Source organism: Oenanthe melanoleuca, chromosome 24 (assembly GCF_029582105.1).
Source record: "Oenanthe melanoleuca isolate GR-GAL-2019-014 chromosome 24, OMel1.0, whole genome shotgun sequence".
Lineage (NCBI taxonomy): Eukaryota > Metazoa > Chordata > Aves > Passeriformes > Muscicapidae > Oenanthe > Oenanthe melanoleuca.
In genome coordinates, this window is record NC_079357.1 from 2,499,646 (window position 1) to 2,516,794 (window position 17,149).

General features: G+C 45.9%; 1 protein-coding gene across 2 annotated transcripts in view; it reads left to right on the forward strand.

The window, feature by feature from the left end:
* Nucleotides 1-17,149, forward strand: part of POU2F3 (POU class 2 homeobox 3) — a 40,945-nt gene that overhangs the window by 21,418 nt on the left and 2,378 nt on the right. For both annotated transcript variants that reach the window (XM_056509719.1, XM_056509720.1), the window contains exons 5-11: nucleotides 6,828-6,932; nucleotides 8,052-8,154; nucleotides 12,502-12,584; nucleotides 12,686-12,868; nucleotides 13,675-13,816; nucleotides 14,334-14,470; nucleotides 16,139-16,300. In XM_056509719.1, coding sequence (XP_056365694.1) covers nucleotides 6,828-6,932; nucleotides 8,052-8,154; nucleotides 12,502-12,584; nucleotides 12,686-12,868; nucleotides 13,675-13,816; nucleotides 14,334-14,470; nucleotides 16,139-16,300 — 915 coding nt within the window. The remainder of the gene's footprint in view (nucleotides 1-6,827; nucleotides 6,933-8,051; nucleotides 8,155-12,501; nucleotides 12,585-12,685; nucleotides 12,869-13,674; nucleotides 13,817-14,333; nucleotides 14,471-16,138; nucleotides 16,301-17,149) is intronic.

The window sequence follows — 17,149 nt, forward strand, 5'->3', positions numbered from 1 at the left end:
AGGGCAAACTTCATTTATAAGGTGATTCCTACACCTGTTTCCTTGGCAGAACACCTCATACAGCTGTTTCAGATCTGTCTGAGAGGGAGGGACAGAGATCTCTGTGCAAACTCCCTGCTCATCCTTCGGGAAATGCTTTCTGAGCTCACAAGGGAGCAGTCCCAGCTTCATGGATCCGTCTGAAGGGTCACAAAACTTGTTTTCCACACCAGAAGCTCAGCCCAAGGCAGGGCTGCCACTGGCCAGGCACCTTTTTGAGGGCTGAGTGGCACGAAGTGCTGGATGTGACTCCCAGGGAGTCACCACTAATGAGGAGAGCACTGGGAGTCCCTGGAGCCCTTTCATCTGCTGAGCCCCAAGGATTGACCCCAAACCTGCCCCACCCAGCCAGGGAGGGGCCCTGCACCCCTCCTGCACCAGGCAAGTCCCAGCACACGGGGGAAGGACAGGGGTTCCAAGCAAGGCCTCTAATTTGGGACACAGAGGGCACTTTGTCCCTCCCCAGGGGTGCTGAGGATCCCTGTGAGATCCGTGGTTTATCCAGCAGGGATAAACTCCAGCCTGCTTCCCCAGCCCTTGGGCTTCATCCCCCCACCCGCAATGAAACCCTGTCTGATGCTCCCTCATCTTCCTCACTCTCCCTTTCTCTTTTAACAACACTGTTTAATGCAATCCCTGCAGCTGCTCTTCTCCTGTCCCAGCTCCCTGGGGCGTGGCAGCCAGTGCCAAAAGTGCCAAAAGTGCCAGGGAGCAATGGGAGAGACCCCTGGAGCTGGGATGGAGCCAGCCCCAGTCTGATTCCAAGTGGGAATCCTAAAAGTGGGATGTGGTGGGATGTACATCCCCCCCAAGGGCTACCTGGGCTGTGTGGACACTCTCCCGTGGATGACTAATATCCACACAGTGCCAGGTGTTTGCATTTGTCACTGCCAGAAGGCACAGAGAGTCCTGAACAAACAGAGATTCCTCCCCACAGGCAAGGGATGCATGGGGGGGAAAAAAAAAAAAAAAAAAAAAAAGGGACATTTTTCATACAGGGCTGATTCTCAGCCCAGAAAATCCCAATAAGGCAACTTTGGAGTGGAACAGGAACGTGCTCAGGCTCCAGGGGACCTGTGTGAGCTTGCAGGAGGGCAGGGGAGAAGGCATGGAGTGGTGTGTGTGAAATCAGGGTGATAAGGAAAGGGGCAGGGATGCAGCCCAGGGTGGGAGCAGAGCAGATAAGCACGGAGGTGTAGGCAGAGGTGGAGTTCTGGAGAGGTTTGGGAGTTGGGCAAGTGAAGTGGAGAGAGAGAGGTGCAGGGAGCAATGTGCAACCCACGGGAAGGGGCTGAGGAAGGGGCAGGCAGGGGAATCACAGCCTTGCTGGTGGGAAAATAATTTCCCATGCTTTGGGTGGAGGTTCTGGCCACTCTGACCAAGCAAACAGCATCTCCCCCTGGCTGCTCCCAGCTGGGGATGTTGGCAGGGAAGGTACCACGTGCCTGAGTACCACTGGTGAGAGGGAAGGTGCTCTGAGCTGGTTTTTCAGTGTGTTTCAGCAGTTGTGTGCCCCCTGAGCACAGAGCAGCTCCTGGGAGCTCTCAGAGCTCCGTGCAGCCCTGGCCAGGACACTCCCCCTGAGCAGGTGTCCCTGAGCCTGGCCAGGCAGGGCAGGTGCTCTCCCCACCTCTGCCTCTCCTCTCCTCTCCCTTGCCCAGCTCCTGTGCCACAGGTGATCGTTTGAGGTTCAGCACAGCAAGGGGGGAGGAATTTCTCTCTCTTCCCTGTTTGTTTGGAAGCAAAAATCCCAGGGAAGAGCCGTGTCAGAGCCCACAAAAGCAGCATGTGGTTCTGTTTGTTTGTTCCTGTCGAGTGTGCAGCTTTGGTTGCTCCTGAAGTTTTGACTTCCCACCCCTACTTTGACTCCAGCACAACCATTTGCACCCTGAGCTGAAGCTGAGGATAAACCCTATCAGATCAGACCTCAATTAATAAACTCAAGGGCCTCGTATAGGGTGATGCAGGTGTGCTGAGGTTTGGGATTGCATTTGAATTTCCAGCGTGCTGCCATGGCTGAGCTTTAGGACAGAGCCTGTTTGGAGTTAATCCCACACTGAATTCTTTTCTGTCACACTGGCAGCTTCCAAAAATTCCCAGCCTCCAGTGGGATGGAAATGTTACAGGGTGAATATCGTGGCATTGACATAAAGGTTTTCTGCCTCCTTTCCAAGTGTCTGTTAAGCCCTGCTGTACGTGCAGGATAGTACATGTGGAAATAGTAATTGCAACCCCATTATTATTATTATTATTATTGCCATAATTTATTATTAGTGTGTTTTTTATTTTATGGGGCCCACGTGTGCGGGTAATTCTCGGCGGAGCACTTACGCCATCGGAAGGGGGGAAGGCTCAGGGAGCTGCAGGAGCCTTGGATCCAGCTCAGTGCCTGTTCCCAGCTTCAAACCTCCTCCCTGGGCTCCAGGCAAAGGGTTTTGGGGCAGCTCGAGGCAGCCCTGCTGTGCTGAGGAGCACTTTGGGGTGACTCAAAGCGTTTTGGGGTGACTCAGAGCTGAGCTGTTCCTTCTCAGACCCTCTGTGTGCACCTGATCCTCTCCTCCCCTGTGCTGTGGAGGGCTGGGAGTGAGTCAAACTCTTAAACTCGGTGAGATAAGGCAGATGTGGAGGCAGATAAGTGTGTTTCAAAGAGGTCACTGGCTAAGTAGGAGCTTCACAACAAATAGGGTTGTCTTCCATCTCCCACTAATGTGGTTCCTGCCTGATAACCAGAGAGGGCTGGCACAGGAGAGCCAGACCTGGGCTTGGGGAGAGGATTGGAGGCTCTGAATTGCTGTGGAGTATGATGGAGCACTGTGTGTCACAGCAGGAGCTCATCCCAGGGAGGATTTTGGGCTCTGATAGATGGGGAACACATTGAGATCATCCCTAAACTGGGATTGCCCACGGAGGGCTCCAGCCCAACCAGTGGGATCCAACCAAGGCTGGTCAATCTGAAGGGAATAGCAGCAAGCAGAGCTGCTCAGGAGAATCTTCCCAATTTCCAGCTCTCCACAGCTCTGCAAGATGTCTGCAGGATGTTTTCACGAGCCGAGCGTTTGCCAGAAGTTCACAGATCAGTTACAAAACAGATGTACTTTTTTTTTTTTTTTTTTTTTTTTTCCTCTCCCCTTCTTCCTACTGGTAAGGAAGAGTTTGTGCAGTAATTGCAGGCAGGTCGGGAGATGTTTTCTTCATAATTCTCCTTCTTATGAAATGTTTATGAAACACCTTCCACAAATCAGTTACGCAAGCAGGCTCCGGAGCTTTGATCATTTTCCATCACCCTCAGTGTGTTTCTTAGTTTGTTTTGCTTTTTGTTTTCGTGTTTAGGCCAGAGATAGGTAAGAAACCATCCATCCTTGCAGCTGTTCAAGCCAGCTACGGAAGGGACTCTCTCTTTTCCACCCAGCCACCCTTCCTGTGTTTTTCACTCGGCTTGCTCGGGGGCTGACCCTGTTTCGAGGCTGTGAAAACATCCAAACATCCACTTGAGATTTGCAAGTGTGATCCGTGCCCTGGCCCCGAGGAGGCTCCAGCTGCCGTTACCTGCTCCCAGCCCTGCCCTGGGCCTCCCCTGGGGCTCCAGGCAAGGAAGGTGCTGGAGATTCACAGCCAAGAGCCCCCACGCCTCACCCCAGCCGTGGGCATTTGCAGCTCCTGCTCTTTGCCCTGCTCGTTTTTTTTGGAATGGTTTGGGTTGGAAGATCATCCATTCCAACCCCTTGCCATGGGCAGCTTCCATTCCATTCCATTCCATTCCATTCCATTCCATTCCATTCCATTCCATTCCACTCCACTCCACTCCCATTCCATCCCACTCCATTCCCATTCCCATTCCCATTCCCATTCCCATCCCATTCCCATTCCCATTCCATCCCACTCCATTCCCATTCCCATTCCATTCCCAAAAAGGTTGTTTTCCTTAAATGCTGTTGTTTATCAGAGTAGAATTCAGTGGGAACAAAGCCTGTCCATGACTTCTCGTTCCCATTTCCCCATCCATGATCATCCTACAAAACCAAGATCCTGAGCAATCCCAGTGGGATCTGCTCCTGGTTTTACTCAAATCACTGTTTCTCACTTGCAATATTCCATCAAATACCCCCATGAGATGATTCTCCAAGGATTTCATCATTTCAACCTTTTGGGGTTTTTTTGGTCCTCAGGGAAAACTCTTCCCATATTTGCAGGCATTTTCTGCAAACCCAAGGCAGATGCACTGGGAAAGGAGAAAGGCAACTCCTCCCCTCCTTTTATTAACTTGAAATTTACATTATTTTAAGGGAGTCTCATGATATTGAGTGGCCTCGCCCACAATGTGTGTGGTTTTTTGGGGTTTTTATGGTTTTCTTTTTTTTTTTTTTTTTCCTTTAAATGCACACTTGGCAATATTGCCGGTTTAGCCAGGGAAAAAAAAAAAAAAAAAGCGAAGGAGCAAGATTTGCATAAACCATCCCCAAAGTTTTTTGCTAATGAACAATTAGCCAGCTGCAGGCCTGTCGGGGAGAGGAAGAGGAGGGCGAGGTAAATTTGAGCCTAAACCCAATGGAAGGAAATAGGTGCAAGGGGGAGAAGGATTTGTCAAGAGCAGAGCCCAGGTTCCCGCCCACTGCGCAGGAGGGAGAATTCCAGGGCTGGGGGAAGAAGGAGCAGTGGGAGATGTTGTTGTTTTTAAATTGGGAACCGGTCCTTTGCCAAACCCACCTCCCGTTCTCACATCCAGCCATGCCGGGATGCGGCTACACACCCCTTTCTCCCTGGAGCCACGCCAGCTCGTCCCGCTTGGCAGCTGGAAAAATTGATTTCAGTTTGGAAATGGCTCGTGCCTCTTCAACACCCCACTCCTGGCGGGATCACAGCTCAGGCGGGATCCAGAGCCCGGCTCTCTGAGACGCCAAAAACTTCCATTTCTTGGGACTGCTCAGCCTTGGATGAAGCAGACAAACGCTAATTTTTTTTTTTTTTTAAATATTTTTTTTTTTCCTCTTTTTGCCTCCGATGGATTCTTTTTAATGCACAGAACATCCACAAATCCACGTGCCTGGAGTGACTGGATGGCTCAGGTGTCCTCCTGAGCCTTTTTGCCTGACATTTAGTGACTTACCGCTGTCGATAGCGATCGGGAAGATCTTTCCACCTGATTTTGTTTTTATTATTTTTTTTGCCCTGCCAGGCTAAGAGGGATGATCATGCCAACCTGAAAGGTAGGAAAGAACTGGAATTCATAGCATGTCTACCTCTTGTTGCAAGGAGCTGGGATTATTGCAAAACGAGTTTCGGCGGTGTCCAGAGCTCGAGTGTTAATGAAAGGGGGTGTTGTAATCACCTTCCCTCCGAGCAGCACCTTCCAAAATTCAGAGGGGAACCTTGCAGCTCCCTTTTCTGGAGCTGCTGAGCCCCTTGTGATCCCATTTTCCCCTTTCTTCCTCTCATGGAGATCCATCAAAGCTTGGGCTCGATTGTAGCGTTCCAACCGAAATTATTCCGTGTATTTCTTTGCTTTGCTCAAACGGGCAGGAAAGCTCCTTCAACCCCAAAATATTCTCTTGGGATGGTGTTTGTAGAGCTGGATTTCCTGTCCCCCTCTGCTGGCAGGAGGTTGCAGGGCCTCAAGGCCCCATCAGTGGGGCAAAGACCCTCCTCATTTTTGGGGATGTGGGGTTTGGAAGGGATCTGGGCATGTTCAGTCTTAGGAGTCAGGGTGAACCTTCAGGAGTTTCCAGCCATGTCCTTTGTAGAGTCCTCCTGGTTTTTCCAGTTTTATGGGAATTAGAGGCTCTTCTTGCTGTGGTGAGGAATAATCCTTGTTCAGGGTGTTCTCGTGCTGAGGAAAAGTTTGGGTCAGTGTTTTCTTTTTTACCTGTCCCCTGTGCATGGACACTCCTCACTCACCTTTCAGGAATTAACTTCAAAACTTCCAAAATCCTCTCTTCCTTCCTGTCCCAGTTAACACTACCAAAATATTTCACCTACTACAATTATTGGAACAGATGTTTATTAGTATTACTTCTTAAGAAATTAATTTTTTAACATGTATTTTAAAATGTATTAGCAATGCTAGAAATGAGCACGGAGATTGTGGAATAAACCAGAAACAAGGATTCAGTTCTAGACTCTGGGTGCATTTTTTTCTAAGAATGTGGATTTTAAAATCATTCTTTACTTGTGGACAAGAATTTTGCTTGATTGTTGAAGTAGCTCAAAAAGACCACTGGACACCTGTGAGGTTTTTCAGTTATTTTTCCACAGCTTGTAACAGAGGAAGGAGAATTTTCCTTGCAATTTCTTGTTGTTTTTTGGTAGAAATGGAACAAATGCATTTGGTGCCTGGAGTGCTGTGTTTTTAAGTGTGGGAGATTGCTTTGCTTTTTTGAGGTCTTTTACTCCATAACCTATCCTTTCCCATCCCCTTGTACCATTTTTTGTTTCATCCAGGGAAAAATAAGAGGTTTTCCATATCCAGCCCTTCTATGGGGACTTGAGTTGTCATCTGGAAAGAAGAATTGCTTCTTGTCTTCATTAAAACTCCACAAAAGGCTTTACACTTTGAAAAGCTGCTTGAAATTGTTTCCTGAATTGTTTTAATTGAGCAAATTAAAGGGGCTTGGCGGAGCACGAAAACTGTCCATGGGGTAGAATGGGGAGCAGGAGTGTGGAATGATCCTGATTTCCAGCAATGGGAACAGCTGAAAATTCCCTGAGAGGAACCTCTTCCAGCTCCTGGATCCCAGCTGCCCACTGCTCATCCCTGCTCCCTCATTCCATAATTATTTGGGGTTTTTTTGCAGATTAAAACCGAGGATCTCAGCGACTCCTTGCAATCTGCCATCCCCCCTCGGTCGGGTCACCTGGTGCAGGGATCATCCATGATGCCAGGGAGCCAAATTGCAGGGGTGAGTGACCCTGGGTCCCCCAGGATCCAGGAAAAGAGGGACCCCGACCCCCTCCCCAAATCCCTTTGGCCAGTGGCAAAAGGAACCCGAGAGGGTGAATTGGAAAAGTGAATCTTCATCTTCCTCCTGGGTTTTTCCTCGTGCTGAAATGAGATTTCCTCCCAGGGTTTGCTAAGCAGGGAAACCACCCCATGGTCAGGAAATCCCTTGGACTGGAAATAATTGGAGGCTGAGACAGCACCGTGGGGAAGTGTTTGATAATGTTTGCCCTGCTCTTCCTCATTCATGAGTGTCTGGTTAAACCCATTGTTGGAGATAGGATTCTAGACCAGATTAACTCCTAATCTGAGCCTGTTGTTGCCTCAAATTGATTTACACCAGGGAAGAAATTAATTCCTCGAGGGAATTTTTTTTTCCTATGGTAAAAAAATTTGGAGTTCAGCACTTAGCTCTTGTTAAATTCTAGTGGGAGATGAATGTCAGGCAGCCACACAGATGATCAGTAATCCCTTCCCTTGTTCTTTCACAGGATATTCAGATCCATTATACAATTTAGGGGTTCCTCAATTCCCCCCAATCTTCAGAACAATCCTGTGGGAAGCAGTGTTGGGCAGCTGGGACAGCCTGCTGCAATTTACTGTGTGATTTTAGGCAGTTCACTCTGGAAATACTTTGTCTGAAGAGACTGAAATCCAAGAGGTTTCACTGTTCTAACAACCAGAGTTTGATTGCCTCAAAAATGTCTTTATCAAGAGTTAACTTTTCCAGGGACAAGCAGACAGTTCTCCACATGGATGTCTCTGTATGCACCAAATTCCTCTCCTATACTTGAAACTTCTGGACCTGCAGATCTCCAGCCCCCAAATTCCCCAAATCCAGTGAGAGTTCTTCCCCTAAACCTGAAACCTTTGGGTCTGCAGCTCAAAAATGTCATCGAGAATTAACATTTCCAAGGAAAAGCTGACAGTTCTCCACATGGATGTCTCTGCATACACAGAATCTTCTCCTACATCTGAAACTTTTAGACCTGCAGCCCTCCAGCCCCCCAAATTCAGTGTAGATGTGTGAGGAGTATAAATCCATGAGTTTTATTGTTGTCTTTGCATTTTTTTTCTGTAGGACATGAGTTCTCTCCACACCCTGCAGCAGCTGGTGCTGCTTCCTGGGCACATGCAGTCAGTCCCCCAGTTCCTTCTGTCCCAGTCCCAGGCAGGACAGCAAGGTAAGAGAAAGAAAAGCTGAGGTGATGCCTTTTTCAGGCTTACCTAAAAACAGAGGGCAGGCAAAATTCAGAGAATAAAAAGCAGTTCTATTCATTGAATGATTCAGATACATTTAGGGCAGACAAAGCCCCCCAGGGGCTGCACCCAAAATGCACAATGGGTCACAGGTTTCACACTTTGATAAATTTGGTCCATTTGCATTTTTGGGGGTTAATCTTCCAATTACAGCTTCAGGTAATGAAGTCATTTACCCCAAGTTTGCTCCCCCAACTCATTTTTATTTCCATCTCTCTGGGCCTCAGGTGTCCTTGGTGCCAGGAGAGGAATTGTTGTGTCTGCCCAAAATGGGAGAGCAGCAGCTCCCACTGGATATGGAGTTTGGAGTTCTACACTGAAGAATTGCAGGGTTACAAATAGATGGAAAATAGAAAAACTAAAATCCTAAGGCACCAGAAATGGATAAATATTTAGGGATATTGTGGCTGTTGGCTTTTTTTGATGCTGCCTGTTCCCACAGCGATGTTCCCACCCTGGGATGATCCCAAGCCCGTTGTGGGAGCATCCAGCTGCAGATGCTGCTGTGCCCGAGCCTTGAGCGCTCCTCGAGTGCCACCTTGGGGCCAGGCAGGGACGCCAGCCCGCGCTGGGGACAGCAGAACCTCGGAGCTGCTCCTGGGGACCATCCCACCCCTCGTTTGGGAGGCTCTGACAGCCACAAAAACAGTGGGAGAAAGCAGAAAGGCAAGAAAAGCAAAAGGCAAAGGCAAAGCTGGAGCAATGAGGGAATGGCTGGAAGCTCTGGCAAGAGCCAAAGGCAAAAAGCAAAAGGCAAAAACAACAGCAAGTGGCTAAAAGCAACAACTCTCTTTAATATATACTCTTATACAGGATTTTTCTAACAAGCTGAGATGCAAGCTCAGACCACCACTCTAACTTACTAGAATTCTAGTTTCTTAGCACACCAGGTTATGTATAAAACTACACATACACTTTATCTTGTTTTATTTGAAAAGTGTCAGCAATGTTCTTACTGTAGCTTTATTATGTTTAAGTCTTGTCTACAACTATGGGTTACTGAGGATATCAGTATATTTTAACCTTCACTAAAACTCGAATTACTACTGTAGCATTTAAAACTTTTCCCTTATTGAAAACATTACAACTCACCCTAAAACTTAATAACTTACTTCTGCTTAAATGTCTACTTTATGTGTGAGTGGCTTAATGTGCTTCAATCCATCCAAAGGCTTTAATTCAATCTCTGCACTCTGATTTCTCCCTGAAAAATTCAGAGAGACCCCTGACTCGCTGACTCCAACACTCATTAATTCCAGAGAGCTCAGCAGAGGTCGGGCTGATTGCTTGGAGGGAGGAGCAGAACTGGTCCAGGAGCAGCTCTGGGATCAGAGTGAGAGGTTTGGGTGTTCCATGGGGCAGGAAAGGTCTCCCTGCTCCTGGAACAGAGAAATCAGCTCCAGGGAAGCACTGAGGGATCACCCAGTGCTTGAGAAAGTCCCTGAGTAATTCTCTTTTTACCCTCAGAATTATTACAGCATTTCTCCCACCCCAGGGATGTGTTTGGAGGATGCTTTAGGCTTTAATTCATAACCTGGCAGGTCCAATGGGACTTGGACCCTTTTCTTCCTGATTTATCCCAGCACAGAGCTCCCTCCACACAAACTAAAATTCAGGATTACAACCTTAAATCTCTGCAGCTTGAACCCACTGATTCACACACTCCAAAAGCAAGTGGGGAATTTATTTCCTCCTGACAACATATAAATTCTCCTCTCTGCCAAATGGTGCTGAGTGATGGATGAAGATACTTGATGTATATTTACAAACAATTTTGAATTAGTTTGTTTGAAATATAGTCAGGACAATCAATTTCTTGCTGCCTGCTTTTATTCATGAATAATAAACATCTTTTACTGCAAAGCAGAACTTGCTGCCTTTGACAGATTAAAATTTATCTGTTCAGTGACTTTTTTTGGCAGCTCTGGTTGTCACCCATTCCAGGCTTGACCAGGGCTGGATATTCTGGCCAGGAGTTGGTTTTTTGTGCAGGACATTTCCATTTGCATGGCTGATTACCAAGTTTTAATGATCTTTTTGCCACATGCACAGCCAGTGAAAGGGGAGTGAAAGTGAAGCTCAGGATGGCTTTGTGGAATTTGGTTCAATGGAGTTTTCTCCACTTGAAGGAAGGCAGAAAATATTCCAGAATTGTCCCTGGGGCCATCAGGGAATGCTCTGAGTGTCTCCTGAGTTTGGACTGTGGGTCCATGAATGGATTTTTTGTGAATTTTGTGAACCTTTCCAATAGGGATATATGAATTTTTAGTTTTTGAAGCTGTCAGATAAACTCCCAGGTCTTATTCCTCATTCCCTGATTCCAAATCCTGACACCCCCGAGCCAGGAGTGGGAGAGCTCTGTAAAGGTGGGAAGGAACTGAGATTTTGGGAACCCTGTCAGCCTAAATATTGCTGCTGAAATCTTCATCCCAGCTGGTGATTCCTGAATCCAGCCCTTCATTTCCCTGGGAGCTGGAGCTGAGGTGTTCAATCATGATTTTAAAGACTCCAAATGACAGAGCATCTGCCATGTCCCAGGGCAAAGCCATTGCAGTGATTAATTACCTGCACCTCATTACCAGCCTGGATTTGAAATTCTGAGTTTTTCCAGCGTTAGGAAAAGCTTATTCCAACCCCAGCCTAAGTGAATAAATTGGATTGTGCACATCAGGTCTAAATTAAATAAGAAAAGGCAGAAAGAGAGAGGGGGAGTGATTGATTCTGGAGATTATCTGTTTTCCCTTTTATTAGCAGAAGTCCATACATTTCTATGGATTTCCCTGTAATTGTCAGTTCTAATCAATTAAATATATTGACTGCTGTGAGCTAGGTTATAAATCCTCACTAAATTCTATAGGTGTCACTCACAATGGACTTGATACCAACTAAATTTCCAGGGAACTACACAACCTAATCCTGTAGGGCATTCCCTCTGAGAGATATGGGCTTGTACTTGGCACTTTGTCAACTAAACAATTACACAGCCCCCATAAATCCCAGGTTTTGTTGGCTTTATGGATTTCCCTTTTTTTTTTTTTTTTCCTTGCATCATTTCGTGTCAGCTCCAACATCCTGAAAGGAATTCAATTTATTTGAAATACAGTAGGGTAGGAAAGAGAGGGTCAGATGGCTTCCAAATGACATTTGAAAATGAAATGTAGAATTGAGAGCAGAGTGGGAGGGCTCATGAGATTAACTGGAGGAACAGGGTTGTTTTTTTGTTTTGTTTTTTTTTTTTAACAAGATCAAGTGGCTGAAAGTTGGAAATATTGGAAATAAGATGTCCATTCTTCTAAGAGCTACAATGATGAAGCACTGAGAGGGATCCCCATGAAGGATGTAGGAAATTTTCTGCTAAAATCAAGATTAGAGGTCTCCAGAATGCCTGAGTGTGATGAGTGACACACAGGGATCAGCAAATGAGATATTTCACTTCTCTCATTGTTGTAATAATCCCTTGCAGACTAAAAAGCCACGGGAAGAATTTTTTCTTTCTCATAATCCAGCTCAGAGCCACACACGTTCCTAAGGGCTGAATTTCTTGTGTAAAGAAATAATAAATGAAATAATACATGAAATAATACATGAAATAATACATGAAATAATAATACATGAAATAATAATACATGAAATAATAAATGAAATAATAAATGAAATAATACATGAAATAATACATGAAATAATACATGAAATGATACATGAAATAATATATGAAATGATACATGAAACAATACATGAAATAATAAATGAAATGATACATGAAATAATATATGAAATGATACATGAAACAATACATGAAATAACAAATGAAATGATACATGAAATAATATATGAAACGATACATGAAATAATACATGAAATAATAAATGAAATAATACATGAAACAATACATGAAACAATACATGAAATAATACATGAAATAATACATGAAATAATATATGAAATAATACATGAAATAATATATGAAACAATACATGAAATAATACATGAAACAATACATGAAATAATACATGAAATAATATATGAAACAATACATGAAATAATACATGAAATAATATATGAAATAATATATTAAATAATACATGAAATAATACATTAAATAATAAATTAAATAATAAATGAAAATAATAAACGAAATAATACATGAAACAATACATGAAACAATACATGAAACAATAAATTAAATAATAAATTAAATAATAAATTTGCTTCCCACTCTGGGCTTTCCCGGAGGTGTTCCCTGACCAGATGTGCTTTTTTTTTTTCCTCAGCTTTGCAGCCAAACCTCCTCTCCTTCCCTCAGCAGCAGGGCAGCCTCCTCCTCTCCCAGCCTGGACCCAGCCTGGCCTCCCAGGTAAGAGCACATCTGCTGAACTCCTGGTTCAGGGAGGGCCAAAGGCACAGCAAACAGAGTCTTTTTCTATTTTTGTGACTCTGAGCACGTTTTTTGGACAGGCTGTGGGTCGCTCTGGCCTCCCTGGCTCCTCGGTTGAGCCCCACCTGGACGTCCCCCAGCACTTGCAAGTGGCAAAGCACCTGACCCCAGCAGGAGCTTCTGAGGAGCCCAGCGACCTGGAGGAGCTGGAAAAGTTCGCCAAGACTTTCAAACAAAGGAGGATCAAGCTGGGCTTCACACAGGTGGGTCTGGGGCAGAGGTGTGCATGAAGGAAAGGCTGCATTCCTTCCCAGATAGACAAAGAGACAAACCCCTCCTAGCACCTCACCACCATGACCTGGATATCTGCACTTCAGTGTTCAGGGGTGGGGGCACATTCCTGGGGGAAAAAATCCACTTTCCCTGGCAGGCAAGTCATGGAAACAAGACTGAAACTATCCTGGGAGCAGCCTGAGGGGGAGTTTAGGCTGCATTAGGAATAAATTCTTTACTGAAAGAGTGATTGGGCACTGGAATTGTCTGCCCAGGGAGGTGGTGGAGTCACAGTTTATAAAAAGCCTGGATGTGTCACTTTTATGAGTTGATGAGGAGGTGCTGGGCTGTCACTGTGGCTTGGATGTGACACACACACACCTGAACAGAATAACAATGGTGTTTCCTTTATTCTTTATATACACTTAACAAACCATGGTCTTAAGTCATTGGCTACGTCACAATAACTTATTAAATTAATTGGTGCAAAGCAATTAGCAGCAATATATTTGGCAAAAGTTTTGCAAGAAGTTAATAAGGCATCTATGCACATTTACTTTTGTAGTCTAACTACAAAAATGCTTCATGCATCTTTTAAAGTTAATTTCCATGCTAACAGCCTTGTCTTCTTCCTATGGATCCACTGGGAATTCACCAGTTTCTGTTTCTCCTGCTGACTCAGCTTGGTCACAGGTTGGACCTGATGATCCCAAAGCTTTTCCAGCCTGGCTGACCTGTGGCTGTGGTTTGGGAGGGGTTTGCCTGTGCTCACAGCAGGCTCGGGGTGTCCCTGCAGGGCGACGTGGGGCTGGCCATGGGGAAGCTCTACGGCAATGATTTCAGCCAGACCACCATCTCCCGCTTCGAGGCTCTCAACCTCAGCTTCAAGAACATGTGCAAGCTCAAGCCCCTGCTGGAGAAGTGGCTCAGTGATGCAGGTAGGTGACAGCAAGGCAGAAATGGCAGCAGCAGGAGAGGATCCAGCCAGGAGGCTCCAGTCCCTCCCTGTGGGAGCTGCAAGAGAAGGGCAGGAGCTGCTGGGGTGCTCAGGGCTCAGCCCAGGTGGAGAAGGAAGGAATTCACTCAGGGGGAATTCCCAGGGGCAGCAGGATTTGGGGTGGTGTCCTGTGCTGACCTCACTTCAGCCTCGTGCCTCACCCAGCCCTTGGTCAACATCCTTTTCTGTGTGAAATTAAATTATTGGAACACTCCCTGTCAGGGCAGGATGGAAATCAGGCTCACAGAGGGAATGTGGTGTGTGGGCTAAAACGTTTTTCTTCTTTGATTTGGACAAATGCATGGATTTGGAGAAGTTTTAATCATCAGAGGGAGGATCTGCAATGTATGAATAGTTTTTCTATTTTAGAAATCATCCTTGTTTCACAGAGAGTATCTGGGAATGGAAAGAACTCATTACCTTCTTGGATAATCTTTTTCCCCTCCCTCTTCCCCCAGAATCTGCTCCTTTGGATTCCTCCATGAGCACCCCCAACTCCTACCCCTCAGTGAACGAGATGTTTGGACGGAAAAGGAAGAAGAGGACCAGCATCGAGACCAACATCCGCTCCACGCTGGAGAAGAGATTCCAAGATGTGAGGGGAAAATCTTCCCATCTGCTGGGAGCTCTGCCTGAGCCTGGCATTTGAGTCCTCTCAAGAAAAAAAGGCTTTTTGGGGGTGGTTATTTGACAGCAGGTTGGAAAATGCTCAAAAAAACAACAGGAAAAGTGTTACACCCAAAGAAATTCCCAATTATTTGACAGTAGGTTAAAAAATGCTTGAAGGAGTTAGCAGGTAAAGTGTTAAACCCAAAGAAATTCCCAATTATTTCCTTGCTGAATGTTGTTCTAAGGGAATGACAATTTTAGCACCACATTTCCCCATTATCACCACTGGGCCAAAGCTGATCTCTGCACCCAGCTCGTTTCTTTTTCGAGTTGCAGATGTGTCACAGGAGCTCTGTGCTCACATTCAGCAGCTCTTCTGAGACCCCAGAACTTGTTGCTCCAAATATTTTTCCCCAACTCATTCACAAGTGGAGCCCTTCTGCTTTTTAAGCTCCAAGAAATTCAAGAAAAATCACTACAGACATCAAACAGAGCTTTAATCAGTTGGACTAAACTGCATTGGAAATTTCTCAAATCCAAACTGTTTCTCAGCTTGTTTTTTTTTTGGTTTCCAAACCTGCTCAGTCATCATCAGATCATTCTAGCAGCTCATTTTTAGCTGGTAGAAGCATTTTCTGTAGTGGGAATATTATCTTGGCATCTCTGTGCCAGGTATCTCTGGCATTTCTGAGCTTCAATGCTGAGCAAACCCCACAGAGCTTTTTTGGGGGAGCTTTTTAATCTCCTGCCTCTCAGCAGAACCCCAAGCCCAGTTCCAAGATTTCCTGGTGCTTTTTGGGGCTTAACCTCCTGCCTCTCTCAGCAGAATCCCAAAATCCACTTCAGACATTTCCTTGTGCATTTTGGTGTTTTTTAACCTCCTGCCTCTCTCAGCAGAACCCAAAATCCAGTTCAGAGATTTCCTGGTGCTTTTTGAGGCTTTTTTAACCTCCTGCCTCTCTCAACAGAACCCCAAGCCCAGTTCAGAGATTTCCTTGTGCTTTTTGTGTTTTTTTAACCTCCTGCCTCTCCCAGCAGACCCCCAAGCCCAGCTCAGAGGAGATTTCCTGGTATTTTTGAGGTTTTTTAACCTCCTGCCTCTCTCAGCAGAACCCCAAGCCCAGTTCCAAGATTTCCTGGTGTTTTTTTGGGCTTTTTTAGCCTCCTGCCTCTCAACAGAGCCCCAAGCCAAGATTTCCTTTTGCTTTTTGGGGCTTAACCTCCTGCCTCTCTCAGCAGGACCCAAAATCCAGTTCAGAGATTTCCTGGTGCTTTTTGAGGCTTTTTTAACCTTCTGCCTCTCTTAACAGAACCCCAAGCCCAGTTCCAAGATTTCCTGGTGCTTTTTGGGGCTTTTTTAGCCTCCTGCCACTCAACAGAGCCCCAAGCCAAGACTTCCTTGTGCTTTTTGGGGTTTTTTAACCTTCTGCCTCTCTCAGCAGAAGCACAAGCTCAGTTCCAAGATCTCCTGGTGTTTTTGGGGTTTTTTAACCTCCTGCCTCTCTCAGCAGGACCCAAATTGCACTTCAGAGATCTCCTTGTGCATTTTGGGGCTTTTTTAACCTCCTGCCTCTCTCAGCAGAACCCCAAGCCCAGCTCAGAGGAGATTTCCTGGTGTTTTTGGGGTTTTTTAACCTCCTGCCTCTCTCAGCAGAACCCCAAGCCCAGCTCAGAGGAGATCTCCTTGATAGCAGAGCAGCTCTCCATGGAGAAGGAGGTGGTTCGGGTCTGGTTCTGCAACCGGCGCCAGAAGGAGAAGCGGATCAGCTGCCCCATGCCATCCCCCATCAAATCACCCATCTACAACTCCAGACTGGTGAGACTGGGACCCACAGCACCTATTATTGTTATTGCTGCATCCATCACAAGCCAATCAGCTGAATGATAACAGTTCATTAAGTGATGATTCTGTTTATTGAAAGCTGTAGAAAGAAAAGATAAATTTCCTTGGAGGGATTGATTAGTTTAATTGTGGGGTAATTTAGTCAAATCACAATGCTGTCCCAAAGCTTTTCCTCTTGAGATTGATAAAGAAAATCTTTCCAGAATTAATGGGGTGTGAGGATGACACTGATACCAATTTAGCTGCATTTCTGCTGCTTCATTTAAGAGCTGCTTGGTGACTTTGCCATTTAAAAGTGACAGGAGGCAGAGTCTGAATTTTATCTTGAAATCTCCATCAGAAAGCAGGAAAACATCACAGGAAGTTTGGCCCAACCTGTTTGGTCCCTAAAACAAATCTTTGGATTCCCACAGCAGGAGCTTGGGTGAATAATTCCCAATAATTCCCTGTGACTGCTGTCCAGAGTGAGCCTTGCTCATCAGCCTCTGGACAAAGTGCCCTCAGGATTAAATGCTAATTGCATGGCAGCTCCCAAATTGCCAATTGTCACCTGAGAATTCAGCTCCCTAAGGGAGATTGGGATTTTTTTGTACCCAAAATAGACAGAGCTGGGAATGCCCAAGGGACACCAAAAGGGCAGCAGCTCCTCCAATTTATCTTGGGACTTGCAGAAAATCTGATCATCTCAGGCTGATCCATACACTTAGGAATGTGCAGTGCTAATTCTGATTTCTTCCCATGGCTGTGGGTATGGGAATGGTGTTTCTCCTCTGGAATATGAATGGAGCAGCCATGAGAGCCCCAGCTGGGGTGGTGGGAGCT